The sequence below is a fragment of the Oncorhynchus nerka genome, linkage group LG8 (genome assembly GCF_034236695.1).
Source record: "Oncorhynchus nerka isolate Pitt River linkage group LG8, Oner_Uvic_2.0, whole genome shotgun sequence".
NCBI lineage: Eukaryota > Metazoa > Chordata > Actinopteri > Salmoniformes > Salmonidae > Oncorhynchus > Oncorhynchus nerka.
Window position 1 is genome coordinate 5,193,731 of NC_088403.1, and position 26,385 is coordinate 5,220,115.

Below are 26,385 nucleotides of genomic sequence, written 5' to 3' on the forward strand. Positions count from 1 at the left end.
TGTCAAAATAACCCACAGTTAAAGTTATTATACACAATAGCTTGCCATTTAAACTTTCATAGCGAATTTTAAATAGATTTAGAGCACATTATTGGCTTCACTTACGTTACTTTCACAATCCAATAACCTGCTTGTAAAAGTTAGCGAGGAAAACGAACGTTAATTTTGTCGCCCCTAGTGGCGGGTCCAAAGTAAGGCACGAGCACGGAAGATGAATCAGGTTGACGAATCAATCACAAGAAGAATAAAAATATGTCTGTTTTTACTAGAAGAAGAAGAAAATAGACTAACCGCATGTGGGGAATGTTCAGAGTTTTATAGTGGAAAGAAACATGGGAACTATCAAAGAGCTCAGCCAAGACCTGATTTGGCGGGATTGATTCATCAATGCATTCTTTGCCTAATCATTGATACAATCACCAGAGGGTTAATGACATTGGTCGTCATTCAAGTCACAGTCAAGTGTGACGAAGAAATCAATCACATTGAATTCATATAATAGACAGGTTTCTAGCTTTATAAGTGTATTCATCATCATTATCCCATGAGAGAGGAATACAACAGTGTTTTCTGTATCATCACTCCAATATGGGTCAATCCCTTGACATGGCACTCGCTCATTGAGACAGGGGCATTGTGACTCTTCACATGGCTGCTTGCTGACTGTGAAATCATTGCCTCCCTCTGCCAGAGACAAAAGTGTGTTTGTGTTATGTTCTGTTATTCTGTCAACCAGCTCTGCTCTAGGGCCATTTATCAAGCATAGGATTAGTTTTGCCTTTTAGATCACAATGAATAAGATAACATGGATATGGGGGACCTGATCCTAGATCAGCAGTCCTACTCTGCCCCTGGTCTGGTCGGATGCTGAGACATGTCCTGATAGTTCACACTTCATCATCATAGTGCCATGATGTTAGTGCTTATGGCTAGTCCATGATGCCTGTACTTATGGCTAGTCCATGATGCTAGTGCTTATGATGCCTGTCATTATGATGCTAGTGCTTATGATGCTAGTCCATGATGCCTGTCATTATGATGCTAGTGCTTATGATGCTAGTCCATGATGCCTGTCATTATGATGCTAGTCCATGATGCCTGTCATTATGATGCTAGTTCATGATGCCTGTCATTATGATGCTAGTCTTTATGATGCTAGTCCATGATGCCTGTCATTATGATGCTAGTCCATGATGCCTGTCATTATGATGCTAGTCCATGATGCTAGTCCTTATGATGCCTGTCATTATGATGCTAGTCCTTATGATGCTAGTCCATGATGCTAGTCTTTATGATGCTAGTCCATGATGCCTGTCATTATGATGCTAGTCCTTATGATGCTAGTCCATGATGCCTGTCATTATGATGCTAGTCCATGATGCTAGTCCTTATGATGCCTGTCATTATGATGCTAGTCCTTATGATGCTAGTCCATGATGCTAGTCTTTATGATGCTAGTCCATGATGCCTGTCATTATGATGCTAGTCCTTATGATGCTAGTCCATGATGCCTGTCATTATGATGCTAGTCCTTATGATGCTAGTCCATGATGCCTGTCATTATGATGCCTGTCATTATGATGCTAGTCCTTATGATGCTAGTCCATGATGCCTGTCATTATGATGCTAGTCCATGATGCCTGTCATTATGATGCTAGTCCATGATGCCTGTCATTATGATGCTAGTCCATGATGCCTGTCATTATGATGCTAGTTCATGATGCCTGTCATTATGATGCTAGTCCATGATGCCTGTCATTATGATGCTAGTCCTTATGATGCTAGTCCATGATGCTAGTCCTTATGATGCTAGTCCATGATGCCTGTCATTATGATGCCTGTCATTATGATGCTAGTCCTTTGGTTGGAACAGGGAATAAACTGATATCAGTGAATCAACAACAGAAGATACATGGAACTAATGGTCATTGAGACCGAGAGAAACGTCACGACTTTCCTTGGTTTAACGAAAGTCAAACCACAACTTCTAAAAAGGAAAAGGTCTACCGGTCAGAAATGGCTCCTTGATTTGGATTAGTGAAATCATTCACAAATGTGTTTAATGGATGGACAAAATGAAAAGTGGAAGATTCATTTTAAATGGTTTTGTTTTGTTGATAGTAGTACCCTGTGCATCAAAATCCATCTAAAAACTTGTGTTTGTCCTTGAAGCAGCAGAAGGTTTTTGGTCTTCTCTGGTATCGTTGGCATCTTCTCTGGTATCGTTGGCATCTTTTCCAGTCTGCTCCCCCTCTCCTTCCTAGAAGGGTTAAAAGAATGAGTCAGATGTTATTTTTAGAACGACATGTTCTTTCAGAGCCTCAACATGTCAGGGCATGTTATGAAGCCTTATAACCTCTGATAAGTGTTATTAATCCTTTTATAAACTTCTAATTAGTACAAATGGAATGACAAAGGCCATTTTAAACACACATTTGGATTTAGCCTGAATGTCTTAAAAATATTAAAGTCATTAAAGTTTTACGATTTAAAGTCAAGTTTTCCACTTGCTTCAACGAATGGGATGATTATAGAATTTTGTAAAGTAATCGACATTGGGATTAGATTTAGTTGATGTGTCTCTGACGGCTGGAAATAATTCCATAATACTAAATGTTACATGACGCCGTCTCATCAGCCTCACGGCACGTCTCTCACCGGCTTTGCAAATGAGCAGGATAGGCTAACGTTGAAGAGTTATAAATAGCCACGTAACCATTCAGTTCCAGTTTACACTGAACGGGGAAGCTGTGTCTCAAATGGCATCCTATTCCCTTTCTAGGGTACTACTTCCCCATGGGGCTCTTGTCAAAGGTAGTGCACTATATAGGGAGTAGGGTGGCATTTGGGACGCAGTTCCCCACGGGGCTCACAGGGCACTTGTCAAAGGTAGTGCACTATATAGGGAGTAGGGTGGCATTAGGGGGGCTCTTGTCAAAGGTAGTGCACTATATAGGAGTAGGGTGGCATTTGGGACGCAGTTCCCACAGGGCTCTTGTCAAAGGTAGTGCACTATATAGGGAGTAGGGTGGCATTTGGGACGTGTCTCAAATGGGGTGGGGCTCTTGTCATTAGGGTACATTTACAGTTCCCCACAGGGCTCTTGTCAAAGGTAGTGCACTATATAGGGAGTAGGGTGGCATTTGGGACGCAGTTCCCCACAGGGCTCTTGTCAAAGGTAGTGCACTATATAGGGAGTAGGGTGGCATTTGGGACGCAGTTCCCCACAGGGCTCTTGTCAAAGGTAGTGCACTATATAGGGAGTAGGGTGGCATTTGGGACGCAGACTGAAGTTCTGTGCCACCACAGATATGTGCTTGTTATTTTGGCTCATGTGTTTTTTGTTGGCCTCTGGTGATTGGGTGTGTACACACTACTACACTGAGCCACAATGGCAGGCCTGTGTACCTAGAGAGGCTGAGCAGACAGCAGAACACTGAGGCCACTCTCTGAGACCCAGGGAACTGCCTGTACCTTGTAGCACATTACCCCACCTAGATTCGTCTCGTCCACAGCAACTCCCATCGCAGGTTGGTAATTCACTAGACGCCAAACATAAGAAAACAGACTGAAACAGGGAAGGAATAGCTGAACTTGTCCAGTAAGAAACGCTTAGTTTTGGATTATCTGTTGCAAAACGTTTTGCTACAGTGTGCACTAATGAATAACGACCCAACTCTTATTCAAGCGCTGTATGATATCATGTTGACTAACTAGTAAAGGGCAAGCCTATGTGTAACTCTGTGTTGTTGTATTGGGTCGAATTGCTATGCTTTATCTTGGCCAGGTCGCAGTTGTAAATGAGACCTTGTTCTCAACTAGCCTACCTGGTTAAATAAAGGTGTTCTCAACTAGCCTACCTGGTTAAATAAAGGTGTTCTCAACTAGCCTACCTGGTTAAATAAAGGTGAAATAAATAAATCTGTATGTACTGTACTCGTTTCTCAGGATTGTCCCAGCAGCAATCAGAATGTTCAACAAAGAATGTGATTTAGTCCTTTTTCCATGAAACAATCTGTAATTAGAAATTATTTGAGATGTGCATTATTCACTTCAGCAACCTTTGACATAAATAGGTTGTGAGAAGCACTATCCTCCCCCCCACCTCCCTCCCCTCCCCCCCCTCTCCCCCCCCCTCCCTCCCCCCCACCTCCCCACCTCCCCCACCTCTCTCCCCCACCTCCCCCCCTCTCTCTCCCCCCCACCTCTCTCCCCCCCCACCTCCCCTCCCCTCCCCCCACCTCCCCCACCCCCCCCCCACCACTCTCTCCCCCCCACCTCCCTCCCTCCCCCACCTCCCCCCCCTCCCCCTCCCCTCCACCACTCTCCCCCCCCCACCTCCCCCACCTCCTCCCCCCTCTCTCTCCCCACCTCCCTCCCTCTCTCCCCACCTCCCTCCCTCCCCTCCACCACTCTCTCCCCCCCCACCTCCCTCCCGAGTCCTTTCTTTTCTCTATGACCACAATGAGTGGTAGCCCTACCTAACCTCCATTCATACAGCTGTCAATGGGCCTCTCAATGTTCTGTGGCAGGTTCAGGTAACTTCCCCAAGCTTCCTAAATGAGACAAAAACGATCAATAAAATACAATTTATTGAAGATCACAGTATGAAAAATTCAATAATGCAAAAGTATCTTCATCATTTGGACATTGTTAAGAGCAAGTTGTCCTCTCTTTAATCGTACCGGCAAAAATACTAGAATATAAGACAGCATCTTGAGTAATGCAAAAACTATGTTAATACTAGGCTTGCTGAGCTCCCACATCTTCCAATACAGTATACATTCCACTTCTTTAACAGTGTATTATCAGCCTCATCATTAGTGTTCCCTGCCAGAACTATCTCCCTTTATCTCACTGTTTGGCCAGTTCCCCTTTCACTCAACAATCACATTCCAACTATAGAATTCTAGTTCCATGATTCCAACCTCTTGTTCTATGATTCCAACCTCTAGTTCTATGATTCCAACCTCTAGTTCTATGATTCCAACCTCTAGTTCTATGATTCCAACCTGGCCCTTCCCCCAAACAGTCCTAGGGAACCAGTGAGTTGTCGAGCAACCAATGAGAGTAGCAGCCTCTATGGATTGGCACTCCGGTGGGCCTATCATGGCCTTTGGACCAGCTTGCTTTTGCCCTCCTCCTGCTCTGCCAGCTTGAAGTGGGTGTAGGAGAGGATGCCAGTGAGTGTACAGAGGATACCCAGGCCCTGGTTTAGAGACAGGGGGTCCTGGAAGAGAACATAGCCCCCCAACAGGGTGATGCAGAACTTGAAGTGGCCAAACATGTTGTAGCTGTAGGAGTTCACCGTTAAGGTCAAATAAAAAAAGGAGCACACAGTGAATTTGAAATTTATCACATACACACCTTTGTAATATTGACCCCAGAGTTATACTAGTTGTCATGGTGATTTCTCATATCATATCTCCGCCTCCTTATCAACAATATTGGAGGAGAAGGTCAAAGGTCCCTCCACTCTGACCTTATTCTCCAATGAGTTTTGAGTCGGAGAGACGATGTGAGGAATCGACGGACAGATTAATTGACATTTTGAGACAGTCCTATTGGTTGACCCTTGACCTCCAGCCAGAACAAAAGGATACGTGACAGCAGAGGTGTTCCCTATGATCCAGTAGATTGACAGGTTGACTAGGAAGGCTATGAGGCCAGATAGCATCACCATGGCCTGAAGGGAGAGATACAACATGTTAGCATCACCATGGTCTGAAGGTAGAGATACAACATGTTAGCATCACCATGGTCTGAAGGTAGAGACACAACATGTTAGCATCACCATGGTCTGAAGGAGAGATACAACATGTTAGCATCACCATGGTCTGAAGGGAGAGATACAACATGTTAGCATCACCATGGTCTGAAGGTAGAGACACAACATGTTAGCATCACCATGGTCTGAAGGTAGAGATACAACATGTTAGCATCACCATGGCCTGAAGGGAGAGATACAACATGTTAGCATCACCATGGTCTGAAGGTAGAGATACAACATGTTAGCATCACCATGGCCTGAAGGTAACAACAGCACAGTAGCATGTTAGCATCACCATGGTCTGAAGGGAGAGATACAACATGTTAGCATCACCATGGCCTGAAGGTAACAACAGCACAGTAGCATGTTAGCATCACCATGGTCTGAAGGGAGAGATACAACATGTTAGCATCACCATGGTCTGAAGGAGAGATACAACATGTTAGCATCACCATGGTCTGAAGGAGAGATACAACATGTTAGCATCACCATGGTCTGAAGGTAGAGATACAACATGTTAGCATCACCATGGTCTGAAGGTAGAGATACAACATGTTAGCATCACCATGGTCTGAAGGAGAGATACAACATGTTAGAGATACAACATGTTAGCATCACCATGGTCTGAAGGAGAGATACAACCATGTTAGCATCATCACCATGGTCTGAAGGAGAGATACAACATGTTAGCATCACCATGGTCTGAAGGTAAGACAGCACAGTAGCATGTTAGAGAGGGAGAGATACAACATGTTAGCATCACCATGGTCTGAAGGAGAGATACAACATGTTAGCATCACCATGGTGTGAAGGAGAGATACAACATGTTAGCATCACCATGGTCTGAAGGGAGAGATACAACATGTTAGCATCACCATGCTCTGAAGGGAGAGATACAACATGTTAGCATCACCATGGCCTGAAGGAGAGATACAACATGTTAGCATCACCATGGTTTGAAGGTAGAGATACAACATGTTAGCATCACCCTGGTTTGAAGGTAGAGATACAACATGTTAGCATCACCATGGCCTGAAGGTAGAGATACAACATGTTAGCATCACCATGGTCTGAAGGTAGAGATACAACATGTTAGCATCACCATGGTCTGAAGGGAGAGATACAACATGTTAGCATCACCATGGTCTGAAGGAGAGATACAACATGCATCACCATGGTCTAGAGATACAACATGTTAGCATCACCCTGGTTTGAAGGTAGAGATACAACATGTTAGCATCACCCTGGTCTGAAGGAGAGATACAACATGTTAGCATCACCATGGTCTGAATGTAGAGATACAACATGTTAGCATCACCCTGGTTTGAAGGTAGAGATACAACATGTTAGCATCACCCTGGGCTGAATGTAGAGATACAACATGTTAGCATCACCATGGTCTGAAGGTAGAGATACAACATGTTAGCATCACCATGGTCTGAAGGTAGAGATACAACATGTTAGCATCACCATGGTTTGAAGGTAGAGATACAACATGTTAGCATCACCCTGGCCTGAATGTAGAGATACAACATGTTAGCATCACCCTGGTTTGAAGGTAGAGATACAACATGTTAGCATCACCATGGTCTGAAGGTAGAGATACAACATGTTAGCATCACCCTTGCCTGAATGTAGAGATACAACATGTTAGCATCATGGTACAACATGTTAGCATCAGGTAGAGATACAACATGTTAGCATCACCTGAATAGATACAACTAGCATCAAGGAGAGATACAACATGTTAGCATCACCCACTGAATGTAGAGATACAACATGGTCTGAAGGTAGAGATACAACATGTTAGCATCACCATGGTCTGAAGGTAGAGATACAACATGTTAGCATCACCTAGAGATACAACATGTTAGCATCCCTGGTTCAGCTAGCATCACCCTGGTTTGAAGGTAGAGATACAACATGTTAGCATCACCCTTGCCTGAATGTAGAGATACAACATGTTAGCATCAGGTAGAGATACAACATGTTAGCATCACCATGGTCTGAAGGTAGAGATACCTGGTTTGAAGGTAGAGATACAACATGTTAGCATCACCATGGTCTGAAGGTAGAGACACAACATGTTAGCATCACCATGGTCTGAAGGTAGAGATACAACATGTTAGCATCACCATAGCCTGAAGGAGAGATACAACATGTTAGCATCACCATGGCCTGAAGGTAACAGCAGCACAGTAGCATGTTAGCATCACCATGGCCTGAAGGTAACAGCAGCACAGTAGCAAATTAGCATCACCATGGCCTGAAGGTAACAGCAGCACAGTAGCATGTTAGCATCACCATGGCCTGAAGGTAACAGCAGCACAGTAGCATGTTAGCATCACCATGGCCTGAAGCTAACAGCAGCACAGTAGCATGTTAGCAGCATTAGCAACATCAGTATTTTACCACTGTTTGCTATATCTAGTCTATCTCCAGGGGGTGGAAGTGGAGGCTTGTAGACCCTTAGGGGTCAGAACAACGGTGTTGAACTGAGCTCCGTTGAACACACACAGCTGAACATGCTTTGACATGTCCGTAGAGGACTAGTGCTTGTGTGTCCTCAGTGACTCATCTCATCTGAGTAAATCCATCACAGGATGTAGTCTCTCACTCATTCTGAAGACAAACTGAAAGTATGAAACACCTCTCTCTCTCTCTCAAAATAATTTACATGAACAAAATAAGACTATTTGAATATTTAGGCTAAGCCAGGAATTCCCCCAAAGTCCCCCCCTTCTAACCTTACATGCAAAAGAGCTGACTGTTTATTTGGCCCGTCTGCTTAGGCCTGGTCTTAAAGTCTTTAACCCCAGTCATGCAGTATGAGGTCAGGTAGTGGGATTACAGCTGCACCATCCCTGAACCAAACCAAGGCCATGGCAATCATCGGGTTCTGAACAGACTCACAATGCTGAGTTCTTAAAACAGTATGTTTCCCTGTGTGTCTCAGAGAGAGAGAGAGGAAACTGTAGAATAACTCTGTGACAGAGTCAACGCTGAGATCTGATTAGGTGTATTATCCATTAGCTAACTGATTGGGGGTCTCCCCCCTCTCTGTCTCTTACCAGTGCTGGGAAGGACCAGGGTCCGAAGATGCCCCCCTCCCCAGAGAGAGGTTCGAAGAAGGGCACGAGGGAGAGGAGGAAGGCAGAGGACATGGGGGCCTGGTAGTAGAGTAGCTGCATGGAGTTAACCTGGAGCTCATGCTGTTTCACACCTACCCACTGAGATAGAGGGAAGGGGGGAGGTGGGAGGAGAGAGAGATGTATCATCAATCAATTATGAGGCCTGAGATAATAGTACAATGCACCTTGATAATAGAAGGTATGAATAGGAGAGAGAGAGAGGGAGGGATGTGGGGGGAGAGAGAGAGGGAGGGATGTGGGGGAGAGAGAGAGGGAGGGATGTGGGGGGGAGAGAGAGAGGGAGGGATGTGGGGGGGGAGAGAGAGGGAGGGATGTGGGGGGGATATATAATCAATGAATTATGAGGCCTGAGATAATAGTACAATACACCTTGATAATAGAAGGTATGAATAAGACAAGAAAGTCCACTAACTTGTTCTAGTCTGACCGCATCCCAACTAGCACCCTATTCCCTTTCAAGTGCACTACTTTTGACCAGGACTCATAGGGAATAGTTTGCCATTTGGGAAGACAGCCTGGTTCACCCATAGACTGTAGTGTTCACCAGGTCCAAGTGCACTTCAAAGCATCACTACTTACCACCTGATAGAGGGAGGTGACGAACACTCCTAGTGTGGCAAAGACCATCCCCAGGAGGTTGAATCTCACATCATAGTAGGAGTTGAGGATCACACCTAACGTTATGGGCACCTAGTAGACAGACACACATCACCTAACGTTATGGGTACCTAGTAGACAGACACACATCACCTAACGTTATGGGTACCTAGTAGACAGACACACATCACCTAACGTTATGGGTACCTAGTAGACAGACACACATCACCTAACGTTATGGGCACCTAGTAGACAGACACACATCACCTAACGTTATGGGTACCTAGTAGACAGACACACATCACCTAACGTTATGGGTACCTAGTAGACAGACACACATCACCTAACGTTATGGGCACCTAGTAGACAGACACACAGGAACACACATCACCTAACATTATGGGTACCTAGTAGACAGACACACATCACCTAACGTTATGGGCACCTAGTAGACAGACACACAGGAACACACATCACCTAACGTTATGGGTACCTAGTAGACAGACACACATCACCTAACGTTATGGGTACCTAGTAGACAGACACACATCACCTAACGTTATGGGTACCTAGTAGACAGACACACATCACCTAACGTTATGGGTACCTAGTAGACAGACACACATCACCTAACGTTATGGGTACCTAGTAGACAGACAGACACACATCACCTAACGTTATGGGTACCTAGTAGACAGACACACATCACCTAACGTTATGGGTACCTAGTAGACAGACACACATCACCTAACGTTATGGGTACCTAGTAGACAGACACACATCACCTAACGTTATGGGTACCTAGTAGACAGACACACAGGAACACACATCACCTAACGTTATGGGTACCTAGTAGACAGACACACATCACCTAACGTTATGGGTACCTAGTAGACAGACACACATCACCTAACGTTATGGGTACCTAGTAGACAGACACACAGGAACACACATCACCTAACGTTATGGGTACCTAGTAGACAGACACACATCACCTAACGTTATGGGCACCTAGTAGACAGACACACATCACCTAACGTTATGGGTACCTAGTAGACAGACACACATCACCTAACGTTATGGGTACCTAGTAGACAGACACACATCACCTAACGTTATGGTTACCTAGTAGACAGACACACATCACCTAACGTTATGGGTACCTAGTAGACAGACACACATCACCTAACGTTATGGGTACCTAGTAGACAGACACACATCACCTAACGTTATGGTTACCTAGTAGACAGACACACATCACCTAACGTTATGGGCACCTAGTAGACAGACACACAGGAACACACATCACCATACCTAGTAGACAGACTACATCACCTAACGTTATGGGTACCTAGTAGACAGACACACATCACCTAACGTTATGGGTACCTAGTAGACAGACACACATCACCTAACGTTATGGGTACCTAGTAGACAGACACACATCACCTAACGTTATGGGTACCTAGTAGACAGACACACATCACCTAACGTTATGGGTACCTAGTAGACAGACAGAACACACATCACCTAACGTTATGGGTACCTAGTAGACAGACACACATCACCTAACGTTATGGGTACCTAGTAGACAGACACACAGGAACACACATCACCTAACGTTATGGGCACCTAGTAGACAGACACACATCACCTAACGTTATGGTTACCTAGTAGACAGACACACAGGAACACACATCACCTAACGTTATGGGTACCTAGTAGACAGACACACAGGAACACACATCACCTAACGTTATGGGTACCTAGTAGACAGACACATCACCTAACGTTATGGGTACCTAGTAGACAGACACACATCACCTAACGTTATGGGCACCTAGTAGACAGACACACATCACCTAACGTTATGGGTACCTAGTAGACAGACACACATCACCATCACCTAACGTTATGGGTACCTAGTAGACAGACACACATCACCTAACGTTATGGGTACCTAGTAGACAGACACACATCACCTAACGTTATGGGTACCTAGTAGACAGACACACATCACCTAACGTTATGGGTACCTAGTAGACAGACACACATCACCTAACGTTATGGGTACCTAGTAGACAGACACACATCACCTAACGTTATGGGTACCTAGTAGACAGACAGACACACATCACCTAACGTTATGGGTACCTAGTAGACAGACACACATCACCTAACGTTATGGGTACCTAGTAGACAGACACACATCACCTAACGTTATGGGTACCTAGTAGACAGACACACATCACCTAACGTTATGGGTACCTAGTAGACAGACACACATCACCTAACGTTATGGGTACCTAGTAGACAGACACACAGGAACACACATCACCTAACGTTATGGGTACCTAGTAGACAGACACACATCACCTAACGTTATGGGTACCTAGTAGACAGACACACATCACCTAACGTTATGGGTACCTAGTAGACAGACACACATCACCTAACGTTATGGGTACCTAGTAGACAGACACACATCACCTAACGTTATGGGTACCTAGTAGACAGACACACATCACCTAACGTTATGGGTACCTAGTAGACAGACACACATCACCTAACGTTATGGGCACCTAGTAGACAGACACACATCACCTAACGTTATGGGTAGACACACATCACCTAACGTTATGGGTACCTAGTAGACAGACACACATCACCTAACGTTATGGGTACCTAGTAGACAGACACACATCACCTAACGTTATGGGTACCTAGTAGACAGACACACATCACCTAACGTTATGGGTACCTAGTAGACAGACACACATCACCTAACGTTATGGGTACCCTAGTAGACAGACACACATCACCTAACGTTATGGGTACCTAGTAGACAGACACACATCACCTAACGTTATGGGTACCTAGTAGACAGACACACATCACCTAACGTTATGGGTACCTAGTAGACAGACACACATCACCTAACGTTATGGGTACCTAGTAGACAGACACACATCACCTAACGTTATGGGTACCTAGTAGACAGACACACATCACCTAACGTTATGGGTACCTAGTAGACAGACACACATCACCTAACGTTATGGGTACCTAGTAGACAGACACACAGGAACACACATCACCTAACGTTATGGGTACCTAGTAGACAGACACACATCACCTAACGTTATGGTTACCTAGTAGACAGACACACAGGAACACACATCACCTAACGTTATGGGTACCTAGTAGACAGACACACAGGAACACACATCACCTAACGTTATGGGTACCTAGTAGACAGACACACAGGAACACACATCACCTAACGTTATGGGCACCTAGTAGACAGACACACATCACCTAACGTTATGGTTACCTAGTAGACAGACACACAGGAACACACATCACCTAACGTTATGGGTACCTAGTAGACAGACACACAGGAACACACATCACCTAACGTTATGGGTACCTAGTAGACAGACACATCACCTAACGTTATGGGTACCTAGTAGACAGACACACATCACCTAACGTTATGGGCACCTAGTAGACAGACACACATCACCTAACGTTATGGGTACCTAGTAGACAGACACACATCACCTAACGTTATGGGTACCTAGTAGACAGACACACATCACCTAACGTTATGGGTACCTAGTAGACAGACATCACATCACCTAACGTTATGGGTACCTAGTAGACAGACACACATCACCTAACGTTATGGGTACCTAGTAGACAGACACACATCACCTAACGTTATGGGTACCTAGTAGACAGACACACATCACCTAACGTTATGGGTACCTAGTAGACAGACACACATCACCTAACGTTATGGGTACCTAGTAGACAGACACACAGGAACACACATCACCTAACGTTATGGCCGGATGTGATACAGACACACAGGAACACAGGATTCTGGATTTGAACCAGGGACTGTAGTGATGCCTCTTGCACTGAGATGCAGTACCTTAAGACCGCTGTGCCACTCGGGAGCCCTGGTTTGAAAGGGGTACTTCAGGATTTAGTCAATGATGCCCTTTATCTACTTCCCCAGAGTCAGATGAACTAGTGGACACCATATTTATGTCTAATGCGTGCAGTTTGAAGGAAGTTGCTAACATAATGACTAGAAGTCTATGGATATCTGCTAGCATGCTAGTAGGTGTAATGACTAGAAGACTATGGATATCTGCTAGCATGCTAGTAGGCATAATGACTAGAAGACTATGGATATCTGCTAGCATGCTAGTAGGCATAATGACTAGAAGACTATGGATATCTGCTAGCATGCTAGTAGGTGAAATGATTAGAAGTCTGTGGATATCTGCTAGCATGCTAGTAGGTGTAATGACTAGAAGTCTATGGATATCTGCTAGCATGCTAGTAGGTGTAATGATTAGAAGTCTGTGGATATCTGCTAGCATGCTAGTAGGTGTAATGATTAGAAGTCTGTGGATATCTGCTAGCATGCTAGTAGGCATAATGACTAGAAGTCTATGGATATCTGCTAGCATGCTAGTAGGTGTAATGATTAGAAGTCTGTGGATATCTGCTAGCATGCTAGTAGGCATAATGACTAGAAGACTATGGATATCTGCTAGCATGCTAGTAGGATATCTGCTAATGATTAATGAAGTCTATGGATATCTGCTAGCAGCATGCTAGTAGGCTAGTAATGACTAGAAGTCTATGGATATCTGCTAGCATGCTAGTAGGTGTAATGACTAGAAGTCTATGGATATCTGCTAGCATGCTAGTAGGCATAATGACTAGAAGACTATGGATATCTGCTAGCATGCTAGTAGGTGTAATGACTAGAAGTCTATGGATATCTGCTAGCATGCTAGTAGGTGTAATGACTAGAAGTCTATGGATATCTGCTAGCATGCTAGTAGGTGTAAGTAGGTCTATGGATATCTGCTAGCAATGAGTCTATGGATAAGACTATGGAGAAGACTATGGATATCTGCTAGCATGCTAGTAGGTGTAATGACTAGAAGTCTATGGATATCTGCTAGCATGCTAGTAGGTGTAATGACTAGAAGTCTATGGATATCTGCTAGCATGCTAGTAGGCATAATGACTAGAAGACTATGGATATCTGCTAGCATGCTAGTAGGTGTAATGACTAGAAGTCTATGGATATCTGCTAGCATGCTAGTTATATAATATTAATATTGCCAATTTCACATACAATGATGTCAAATTTGGTTTATTCCAAGATGATAATGAATTCAATTTCCTGGTCAAGAATTGTATTGGTATTATTGAAATTCTTTATACACAAATGCAGATTTTTGAAGGCTACTATACCTTATTTAGTTTTTGAAAGAAAGCTTTATCTTTTTTATTTTGCAATCATTAAGATTAGGTTTTTTTCCAAACATGCCCTGAAACATACATGATATGCATCATTTAATGTATATAAGACCTCTGTTTGTAAAAGTTTATTTTTCTTAAAACTTGTGCGCTTGGTTGTGTATAATTCAACTTACGTTATGTTTGTACAATTAGAAAAGTATTTTATTTAAAAAAAAAAGTGAATTCTCAATAAATGCCAATCTGCATGGAATTCTAGATACCTACCAAAGTCAACTTGATCTTGGTGGAGAATGTCTTCTTGTAGTACATTGTCTGTATGACAATGATCACAGGAGTTGTCATCGCTTTGGCCAGCTGGTAGGTACCGATGGTGTTGTTTTGTAACGACAGATTGGTGAAAGCCACGAAGCCACAGAAACTTAGAGCGAGCCAGATAATTTTGGTGGGTTGGAGACTCTTTGGCGCAAATATGTCCATCTTCTGGCATACCCATAGTCCAAGCCATGTCACAACGAAATGAATCAGAGTTAGAGTCATGTTTGGAAAGCCATAGTGAACATAGATCCATTTGTTGATGAAAACGATGCATATCGATGATAGCAAATTGGCCAATAATCCAATGACGAGGCGGCTGTTCGAGAAAAGGTCTGACAGTCGGTTAGCCATGGTCGTCTTGAGAACTGCCCTGTAAAATCTACATACAGGTTTCAGTAGTACTGTATAGTATGAAGCTAGGTAGCTAATGTAAACCAAAAAAAAATGTCTACCCTCTGCCACACATCAGGAAAAGTTGCGGGGGTCTCTCCAGGCTTTGACACTACCGACTGATCGGTCATACATCCCCTTTCGTAAACAATTACAGGGCCTATACAGTGGCATTACATTCTAGAGTATTTCAGTCCTGCATGTACAGTTAGCGTTGTACAACTTTCATACTTTTCATACCATCGCATGTGGATCATACAGGAAAAAAAGAGCCTGGTTGCAAACTTATCGTGGAGGAGTGACGTCATAATGCGACCTTTACTTCCGTGTTCTGCGACGAGAACCCTTCACGTCACAGTGGCCTACAGCGCCTACACATGGACACTTTGTTAAGTCGCGAAGGCGATAACCTAAAACCATCACCTCTCGACCTAGACAAGGTGTTGTCTCAAACCTTCCTTAATACTCTTCTAGATTCAGATACTGTATAGACTTTTATCTCCCTCACCAACTTCAAACATCAGCTATCTGAGCAGCTAACCGATCGCTGCAGCTGTACATAGTCTATTGGTAAATAGCCCACCCATTTTCACCTACCTCATTCCCATACTGTTTTTATTTATTTACTTTTCTGCTCTTTTGCACACCAATATCTCTACCTGTACATGACCATCTGATCATTTATCACTCCAGTGTTAATCTGCAAAATTGTAATTATTCGCCTACCTCCTCATGCCTTTTGCACACATTGTATATAGACTCCCCCCTTTTTTTTCTACTGTGTTATTGACTTGTTAATTGTTTACTCCATGTGTAACTCTGTGTTGTCTGTTCACACTGCTATGCTTTATCTTGGCCAGGTTGCAGTTGCAAATGAGAACTTGTTCTCAACTAGCCTACCTGGTTAAATAAAGGTGTTCTCAACTAGCCTACCTGGTTAAATAAAGGTGTTCTCAACTAGCCTACCTGGTTAAATAAAGGTGTTCTCAACTAGCCTACCTGGTTAAATAAAGGTGAAATAAAAAATACAATAAAATGCATCCTGTCTGTGCATGGCCCAAAGACAAACAATATTTCAGACAAGTCAGTTTTATTGTATACAAAAAGGCAGAAAATCATTCACTCCATTACTTAAATTTGGCAACAAAAACAAAAAAACGATATTAAAAATAAAATAAAAAACTAAACAAAATGTCCAGGTGGGGTGTATTTATGGTTGGATCTCGTACCCCAGCGGGTCTAGACCCTTATCCAATAAGAGAAGAGACGACTCTCTCATCTTCTGAAGGAACTTCCTCAGCTCATCCTTGGAGAACACCTGAAAGAGAGGGAGAGACAGAGAGAGAGAACATAGTTAGCAAAAAGAAGAGGAGGATGGGAAAGGAGACGAGGGAAAGAGAAGAAAGCAACACAGTGACAGGGAGAGATACTGTAAGAGAGTGTTGATATTGTGTTGAGCTACAACGTTGAAGTGCTTTCTACACCTGCATTGCTTGCTGTTTGGGGGTTTTAGGCTGGGGGGTTTCTGTACAGCACTTTGTGACATCAGCTGATGTATGAAGGGCTTTATAAATACATTTGATTGAAGTCTAGTAGTCGCAGATCGTAGCAGACGAAGGAAAGGAGACAGAAGAGGATGCCCTCAGGCCAGGTCAGACCCCAGGTCAGACCCCAGACCAGACCCCAGGTCAGAGCCCAGGTCAGAGCCCAGGTCAGACCATGGAAATATAATTTCTAAACTACAGTACAGACCTCGTAGAGACGGTGTTGGTCTGAGGCGATGATATCAGCCAGTCTGAGACTCTCCTGGTGACGTTGTGTTCTCTGCAGTACTGTCTGCAACAGGAAGGACATCATGGGCAGACAGAGTCTACGAAGCAGCACCATCTGGTGGCCTCTCTCTGGGTCCTCCTCCGTATCCTGGAATAGAACAACAGTGGTAGATGTAACCTGTACCTAGAAAGAACACCGTAGTCCTGGAGACAGAGAGCTCTAAATACAGGCTGCCATGCTAACCTAGCGCTGAGCCCCTCATACCACCATTAATATACAGACCTCTCTGACATGCTAACCTAGCGCTGAGCCCCTCATACCACCATTAATAGTCAGACCTCTCTGACATGCTAACCTAGCGCTGAGCCCCTCATACCACCAGTAATAGTCAGATATACAGACAGACCTCTCTGACATGCTAACCTAGCGCTGAGCCTCTCATACCACCATTAATAGACAGACCTCTCTGACATGCTAACCTAGCACTGAGCCCCTCATACCACCATTAATAGTCAGACCTCTCTGACATGCTAACCTAGCGCTGAGCCCCTCATACCACCATTAATAGTCAGACCTCTCTGACATGCTAACCTAGCGCTGAGCCCCTCATACCACCATTAATAGTCAGACCTCTCTGACATGCTAACCTAGCGCTGAGCCTCTCATACCACCATTAATAGACAGACCTCTCTGACATGCTAACCTAGCACTGAGCCCCTCATACCACCATTAATAGTCAGACCTCTCTGACATGCTAACCTAGCGCTGAGCCCCTCATACCACCATTAATAGTCAGACCTCTCTGACATGCTAACCTAGCGCTGAGCCCCTCATACCACCATTAATATACAGACCTCTCTGACATGCTAACCTAGCGCTGAGCCCCTCATACCACCATTAATAGTCAGACCTCTCTGACATGCTAACCTAGCGCTGAGCCCCTCATACCACCATTAATATACAGACCTCTCTGACATGCTAACCTAGCGCTGAGCCCCTCATACCACCATTAATAGACAGACCTCTCTGACATGCTAACCTAGCGCTGAGCCCCTCATACCACCATTAATATACAGACCTCTCTGACATGCTAACCTAGCGCTGAGCCCCTCATACCACCATTAATAGACAGACCTCTCTGACATGCTAACCTAGCGCTGAGCCTCTCATACCACCATTAATAGTCAGACCTCTCTGACATGCTAACCTAGCGCTGAGCCCCTCATACCACCATTAATAGTCAGATATACAGACAGACCTCTCTGACATGCTAACCTAGCGCTGAGCCTCTCATACCACCATTAATAGACAGACCTCTCTGACATGCTAACCTAGCGCTGAGCCTCTCATACCACCATTAATATACAGACCTCTCTGACATGCTAACCTAGCGCTGAGCCTCTCATACCACCATTAATAGACAGACCTCTCTGACATGCTAACCTAGCGCTGAGCCCCTCATACCACCATTAATATACAGACCTCTCTGACATGCTAACCTAGCGCTGAGCCCCTCATACCACCATTAATATACAGACCTCTCTGACATGCTAACCTAGCGCTGAGCCCCTCATACCACCATTAATAGTCAGACCTCTCTGACATGCTAACCTAGCGCTGAGCCCCTCATACCACCATTAATAGTCAGACCTCTCTGACATGCTAACCTAGCGCTGAGCCTCTCATACCACCATTAATAGACAGACCTCTCTGACATGCTAACCTAGCACTGAGCCCCTCATACCACCATTAATAGTCAGATATACAGACAGACCTCTCTGACATGCTAACCTAGCGCTGAGCCTCTCATACCACCATTAATAGACAGACCTCTCTGACATGCTAACCTAGCGCTGAGCCCCTCATACCACCATTAATAGACAGACCTCTCTGACATGCTAACCTAGCGCTGAGCCCCTCATACCACCAGTAATAGACAGACCTCTCTGACATGCTAACCTAGCGCTGAGCCTCTCATACCACCATTAATAGACAGACCTCTCTGACATGCTAACCTAGCGCTGAGCCCCTCATACCACCATTAATAGACAGACCTCTCCGACATGCTAACCTAGCACTGAGCCCCTCATACCACCATTAATAGTCAGATATACAGACAGACCTCTCTGACATGCTAACCTAGCGCTGAGCCTCTCATACCACCATTAATAGACAGACCTCTCTGACATGCTAACCTAGCGCTGAGCCCCTCATACCACCATTAATAGTCAGACCTCTCTGACATGCTAACCTAGCGCTGAGCCTCTCATACCACCATTAATAGACAGACCTCTCTGACATGCTAACCTAGCACTGAGCCCCTCATACCACCATTAATAGTCAGATATACAGACAGACCTCTCTGACATGCTAACCTAGCGCTGAGCCTCTCATACCACCATTAATAGACAGACCTCTCTGACATGCTAACCTAGCGCTGAGCCCCTCATACCACCATTAATAGACAGACCTCTCTGACATGCTAACCTAGCGCTGAGCCCCTCATACCACCAGTAATAGACAGACCTCTCTGACATGCTAACCTAGCGCTGAGCCTCTCATACCACCATTAATAGACAGACCTCTCCGACATGCTAACCTAGCGCTGAGCCCCTCATACCACCAGTAATAGACAGACCTCTCTGACGTCGACCATCCAGCCCCCGTCCACAAACAGCAGGACGTTGTAGATCCTCTCCTTCACGTCTTCAGTCAGAGCCTCCAGACGGCCGGTCCAGCTGTCATGTTCCAGCTACAGGAGGAGAAGGTCACACCTTTTTAGCGTTCTTCATCTGATCCAGGAACAGCTACACTAAAACAAATTAAACTCCTCACCAGTTCACCCATAACACAGAGACTGATCTAGGATCAGAGTGTACTGTATACCTGGTACCCGATCCCCTACATAGTAAACTCAATTTGACCTGGGCCTCCTATAGAGTGCACTAGTTTTAACCATGTCCCTATAGTGCACTATATAGGGAATAGGGAGTATTGAGTAACCCTATAGTGCACTATATAGGGAATAGGGAGTATTGAGTAACCCTATAGTGTACTATATAGGGAATAGGGTGTATTGAGTAACCCTATAGTGCACTATATAGGGAATAGGGTGTATTGGGTAACCCTATAGTGCACTACATAGGGAATAGGGTGTATTGGGTAACCCTATAGTGCACTATATAGGGAATAGGGTGTATTGGGTAACCCTATAGTGCACTACATAGGGAATAGGGAGTATTGGGTAACCCTATAGTGTACTACATAGGGAATAGGGAGTATTGGGTAACCCTATAGTGCACTATATAGGGAATAGAGTGTATTGAGTAACCTTATAGTGCACTATATAGTGTGTATTGGGTACCTGGTACTCGTTCTCCTTCATCTCGTAGGCCACCTTCTCAGTGAACTTGGCCTGAGCCGGCAGGCTGGGCTTCTGAGGGGGGGAGTTCATGTGATGGAACCACTCATTAAACGCCTCATGAGCTTCCTGTGGAGGGAAGAGAGAGAGAGAGACACCACCTATAACAACTACAGGAGACCTCTCTAAAAACATTCAATAAACAGTCCAGCCAATCACAGCGCTGCGAGAGCTTGTCCCCCCTCACCAGGTAAGCGCGGACGCACAGGTGTTCCCTGATGGCGTTCTCATCCTCCGCGGGAAGGGGCGTGTCCAGGCCTAGCTCCTCCCACTGGCGGTAGATCTCCCTCATGGAGTCCTCGGGGACCTTACCGAACACCACCTTCGCTGCATGGTGTTTCTGACAGGCTGGAGGAGATGACAGAGAGGAGAGAGAGAACAATGGATCAACAACATGGTTGATGTGTTAGTAGTGGAGGAGAATAACATGGTTGATGTGTTAGTAGTATGAGGAGAATAACATGGTTGATGTGTTAGTAGTGGAGGAGAATAACATGGTTGATGTGTTAGTAGTGGAGGAGAATAACATGGTTGATGTGTTAGTAGTAGAGGAGAATAACATGGTTGATGTGTTAGTAGTATGAGGAGAATAACATGGTTGATGTGTTAGTAGTGGAGGAGAATAACATGGTTGATGTGTTAGTAGTGGAGGAGAATAACATGGTTGATGTGTTAGTAGTGGAGGAGAATAACATGGTTGATGTGTTAGTAGTGGAGGAGAATAACATGGTTGATGTGTTAGTAGTGGAGGAGAATAACATGGTTGATGTGTTAGTAGTATGAGGAGAATAACATGGTTGATGTGTTAGTAGTGGAGGAGAATAACATGGTTGATGTGTTAGTAGTATGAGGAGAATAACATGGTTGATGTGTTAGTAGTGGAGGAGAATAACATGGTTGATGTGTTAGTAGTGGAGGAGAATAACATGGTTGATGTGTTAGTAGTATGAGGAGAATAACATGGTTGATGTGTTAGTAGTATGAGGAGAATAACATGGTTGATGTGTTAGTAGTGGAGGAGAATAACATGGTTGATGTGTTAGTAGTATGAGGAGAATAACATGGTTGATGTGTTAGTAGTATGAGGAGAATAACATGGTTGATGTGTTAGTAGTAGAGGAGAATAACATGGTTGATGTGTTAGTAGTAGAGGAGAATAACATGGTTGATGTGTTAGTAGTGGAGGAGAATAACATGGTTGATGTGTTAGTAGTATGAGGAGAATAACATGGTTGATGTGTTAGTAGTATGAGGAGAATAACTATCCCAGAACCTTGTGTGTAACGTACCCAGGAACTTCCTCATGATGGCGTTGCTCTGTTTGAGGGCCTCAGCTCTCTGGGCGGGGTCAAACACCAGCCAATCAATCACATCGATCTTCCTCTGGTCCTCCTGGGGGGGTTACAGGGTTAACATGACCACATGGTGTGTGTGTGTTTGTTTCATACCGCTGAGGTGCCAGTGTCCAGTGTGTGTGTGTGTGTGTGTGTGTGTGTGTGTGTGTGTGTGTGTGTTTCATACCGCTGAGGTGCCAGTGTCCAGTGCAGGGGTGAGGTCATGATGAGCGAACTCCTCAGTGTCTCTCTCTCTGATGTTCTCCACCACCATCTTAGTGACCGCTGCCACGTCCAGACCTGGAAAGGAAAGGACAGGACAGTTAGACACCTGTAATAGACTGCTGTCACATCCTGACCACAACAGGACAGTTAGACACCTGTAATAGACTGCTGTCACATCCTGACCACAACAGGACAGGTAGACACCTGTAATAGACTGCTGTCACATCCTGACCACAACAGGACAGGTAGACACCTGTAATAGACTGCTGTTACATCCTGACCACAACAGGACAGTTAGACACCTGTAATAGACTGCTGTCACATCCTGACCACAACAGGACAGGTAGACACCTGTAATAGACTGCTGTCACATCCTGACCACAACAGGACAGTTAGACACCTGTAATAGACTGCTGTCACATCCTGACCACAATAGGACAGGTAGACACCTGTAATAGACTGCTGTCACATCCTGACCACAACAGGACAGGTAGACACCTTTAATAGACTGCTGTCACATCCTGACCACAACAGGACAGTTAGACACCTGTAATAGACTGCTGTCACATCCTGACCACAACAGGACAGGTAGACACCTGTAATAGACTGCTGTCACATCCTGACCACAACAGGACAGGTAGACACCTGTACCTGTAATAGACTGCTGTCACATCCTGACCACAACAGGACAGTTAGACACCTGTTCCTGTAACAGACTGCTGTCACATCCTGACCACAACAGGACAGTTAGACACCTGTAATAGACTGCTGTCACATCCTGACCACAACAGGACAGGTAGACACCTGTAATAGACTGCTGTCACATCCTGACCACAACAGGACAGGTAGACACCTGTAATAGACTGCTGTCACATCCTGACCACAACAGGACAGTTAGACACCTGTAATAGACTGCTGTCACATCCTGACCACAACAGGACAGTTAGACACCTGTAATAGACTGCTGTCACATCCTGACCACAACAGGACAGGTAGACACCTGTAATAGACTGCTGTCACATCCTGACCACAACAGGACAGTTAGACACCTGTACCTGTAATAGACTGCTGTCACATCCTGACCACAACAGGACAGTTAGACACCTGTTCCTGTAACAGACTGCTGTCACATCCTGACCACAACAGGACAGTTAGACACCTGTAATAGACTGCTGTCACATCCTGACCACAACAGGACAGTTAGACACCTGTAATAGACTGCTGTCACATCCTGACCACAACAGGACAGTTAGACACCTGTAATAGACTGCTGTCACATCCTGACCACAACAGGACAGGTAGACACCTGTAATAGACTGCTGTCACATCCTGACCACAACAGGACAGTTAGACACCTGTACCTGTAACAGACTGCTGTCACATCCTGACCACAACAGGACAGGTAGACACCTGTAATAGACTGCTGTCACATCCTGACCACAACAGGACAGGTAGACACCTGTACCTGTAATAGACTGCTGTCACATCCTGACCACAACAGGACAGTTAGACACCTGTACCTGTAATAGACTGCTGTCACATCCTGACCACAACAGGACAGTTAGACACCTGTACCTGTAACAGACTGCTGTCACATCCTGACCACAACAGGACAGTTAGACACCTGTAATAGACTGCTGTCACATCCTGACCACAACAGGACAGTTAGACACCTGTAATAGACTGCTGTCACATCCTGACCACAACAGGACAGGTAGACACCTGTAACAGACTGCTGTCACATCCTGACCACAACAGGACAGTTAGACACCTGTAATAGACTGCTGTCACATCCTGACCACAACAGGACAGGTAGACACCTGTAATAGACTGCTGTCACATCCTGACCACAACAGGACAGGTAGACACCTGTACCTGTAATAGACTGCTGTCACATCCTGACCACAACAGGACAGTTAGACACCTGTTCCTGTAACAGACTGCTGTCACATCCTGACCACAACAGGACAGTTAGACACCTGTAATAGACTGCTGTCACATCCTGACCACAACAGGACAGTTAGACACCTGTAATAGACTGCTGTCACATCCTGACCACAACAGGACAGTTAGACACCTGTAATAGACTGCTGTCACATCCTGACCACAACAGGACAGGTAGACACCTGTAATAGACTGCTGTTACATCCTGACCACAACAGGACAGTTAGACACCTGTAATAGACTGCTGTCACATCCTGACCACAACAGGACAGGTAGACACCTGTAATAGACTGCTGTTACATCCTGACCACAACAGGACAGTTAGACACCTGTAATAGACTGCTGTCACATCCTGACCACAACAGGACAGGTAGACACCTGTAATAGACTGCTGTCACATCCTGACCACAACAGGACAGGTAGACACCTGTACCTGTAATAGACTGCTGTCACATCCTGACCACAACAGGACAGTTAGACACCTGTTCCTGTAACAGACTGCTGTCACATCCTGACCACAACAGGACAGTTAGACACCTGTAATAGACTGCTGTCACATCCTGACCACAACAGGACAGGTAGACACCTGTAATAGACTGCTGTCACATCCTGACCACAACAGGACAGGTAGACACCTGTAATAGACTGCTGTCACATCCTGACCACAACAGGACAGTTAGACACCTGTAATAGACTGCTGTCACATCCTGACCACAACAGGACAGTTAGACACCTGTAATAGACTGCTGTCACATCCTGACCACAACAGGACAGGTAGACACCTGTAATAGACTGCTGTCACATCCTGACCACAACAGGACAGTTAGACACCTGTACCTGTAATAGACTGCTGTCACATCCTGACCACAACAGGACAGTTAGACACCTGTTCCTGTAACAGACTGCTGTCACATCCTGACCACAACAGGACAGTTAGACACCTGTAATAGACTGCTGTCACATCCTGACCACAACAGGACAGTTAGACACCTGTAATAGACTGCTGTCACATCCTGACCACAACAGGACAGTTAGACACCTGTAATAGACTGCTGTCACATCCTGACCACAACAGGACAGGTAGACACCTGTAATAGACTGCTGTCACATCCTGACCACAACAGGACAGGTAGACACCTGTAATAGACTGCTGTCACATCCTGACCACAACAGGACAGGTAGACACCTGTACCTGTAATAGACTGCTGTCACATCCTGACCACAACAGGACAGTTAGACACCTGTACCTGTAATAGACTGCTGTCACATCCTGACCACAACAGGACAGTTAGACACCTGTACCTGTAACAGACTGCTGTCACATCCTGACCACAACAGGACAGTTAGACACCTGTAATAGACTGCTGTCACATCCTGACCACAACAGGACAGTTAGACACCTGTAATAGACTGCTGTCACATCCTGACCACAACAGGACAGGTAGACACCTGTAATAGACTGCTGTCACATCCTGACCACAACAGGACAGGTAGACACCTGTAATAGACTGCTGTCACATCCTGACCACAACAGGACAGGTAGACACCTGTACCTGTAATAGACTGCTGTCACATCCTGACCACAACAGGACAGTTAGACACCTGTTCCTGTAACAGACTGCTGTCACATCCTGACCACAACAGGACAGTTAGACACCTGTAATAGACTGCTGTCACATCCTGACCACAACAGGACAGGTAGACACCTGTAATAGACTGCTGTCACATCCTGACCACAACAGGACAGGTAGACACCTGTATAGACTGACTGCTGTCACATCCTGACCACAACAGGACAGTTAGACACCTGTAATAGACTGCTGTCACATCCTGACCACAACAGGACAGTTAGACACCTGTAATAGACTGCTGTCACATCCTGACCACAACAGGACAGGTAGACACCTGTAATAGACTGCTGTCACATCCTGACCACAACAGGACAGTTAGACACCTGTACCTGTAATAGACTGCTGTCACATCCTGACCACAACAGGACAGTTAGACACCTGTAACAGACTGCTGTCACATCCTGACCACAACAGGACAGTTAGACACCTGTAATAGACTGCTGTCACATCCTGACCACAACAGGACAGTTAGACACCTGTAATAGACTGCTGTCACATCCTGACCACAACAGGACAGTTAGACACCTGTAATAGACTG

The 26,385-nt window shown here is 45.1% G+C and overlaps 3 protein-coding genes and 1 long non-coding RNA gene across 5 annotated transcripts in view; all 4 read right to left on the reverse strand.

Annotated features, from left to right (window-relative positions):
- Positions 1-209, reverse strand: part of mdm2 (MDM2 proto-oncogene) — a 51,560-nt gene extending 51,351 nt beyond the window's left edge. For both annotated transcript variants that reach the window (XM_065021255.1, XM_065021253.1), the window contains exon 1: positions 106-209. The gene's annotated coding sequence lies outside the window, so the exon portion shown is untranslated. The remainder of the gene's footprint in view (positions 1-105) is intronic.
- Positions 210-2,024: 1,815 nt separating this feature from the next.
- LOC135572750 (uncharacterized) lies at positions 2,025-4,093 on the reverse strand. Its single transcript, XR_010464460.1, has 2 exons — positions 3,409-4,093; positions 2,025-2,260 (listed from the first exon to the last, which is right to left on the reverse strand). It is a non-coding gene; the product is annotated as an uncharacterized LOC135572750 (long non-coding RNA).
- Positions 4,094-4,574: 481 nt separating this feature from the next.
- slc35e3 (solute carrier family 35 member E3) lies at positions 4,575-15,840 on the reverse strand. The gene is made up of 5 exons (XM_065021256.1): positions 15,079-15,840; positions 9,502-9,612; positions 8,842-9,000; positions 5,604-5,686; positions 4,575-5,294 (listed from the first exon to the last, which is right to left on the reverse strand). Exons 1-5 carry the CDS (start codon positions 15,478-15,480, stop codon positions 5,108-5,110), a joined length of 942 nt encoding a protein of 313 aa, XP_064877328.1. The 5' UTR covers positions 15,481-15,840; the 3' UTR covers positions 4,575-5,107.
- A 752-nt stretch (positions 15,841-16,592) lies between these two features.
- nup107 (nucleoporin 107) overlaps positions 16,593-26,385 on the reverse strand; it is a 44,396-nt gene continuing 34,603 nt past the window's right edge. The window contains exons 20-26 of the mRNA XM_065021257.1: positions 22,235-22,347; positions 22,003-22,105; positions 20,901-21,061; positions 20,657-20,782; positions 19,931-20,044; positions 17,272-17,439; positions 16,593-16,837 (exon numbers count right to left, since the gene is read on the reverse strand). Coding sequence (XP_064877329.1) covers positions 16,730-16,837; positions 17,272-17,439; positions 19,931-20,044; positions 20,657-20,782; positions 20,901-21,061; positions 22,003-22,105; positions 22,235-22,347 — 893 coding nt within the window. The 3' untranslated portion in view covers positions 16,593-16,729. The remainder of the gene's footprint in view (positions 16,838-17,271; positions 17,440-19,930; positions 20,045-20,656; positions 20,783-20,900; positions 21,062-22,002; positions 22,106-22,234; positions 22,348-26,385) is intronic.

Coding starts and splice junctions, on each gene's coding strand:
- slc35e3 (XM_065021256.1), bottom strand. CDS start 15,480: ATGGCTAACCGACTGTCAGACCTTTTCTCGAACAGCCGCCTCGTCATT. Junction 9,613..15,078: donor CCAAGATCAAGTTGACTTTG/GTAGGTATCTAG, acceptor TCTGTCTACTAG/GTGCCCATAACGTTAGGTGT. Junction 9,001..9,501: donor TCACCTCCCTCTATCAGGTG/GTAAGTAGTGAT, acceptor CCTCTATCTCAG/TGGGTAGGTGTGAAACAGCA.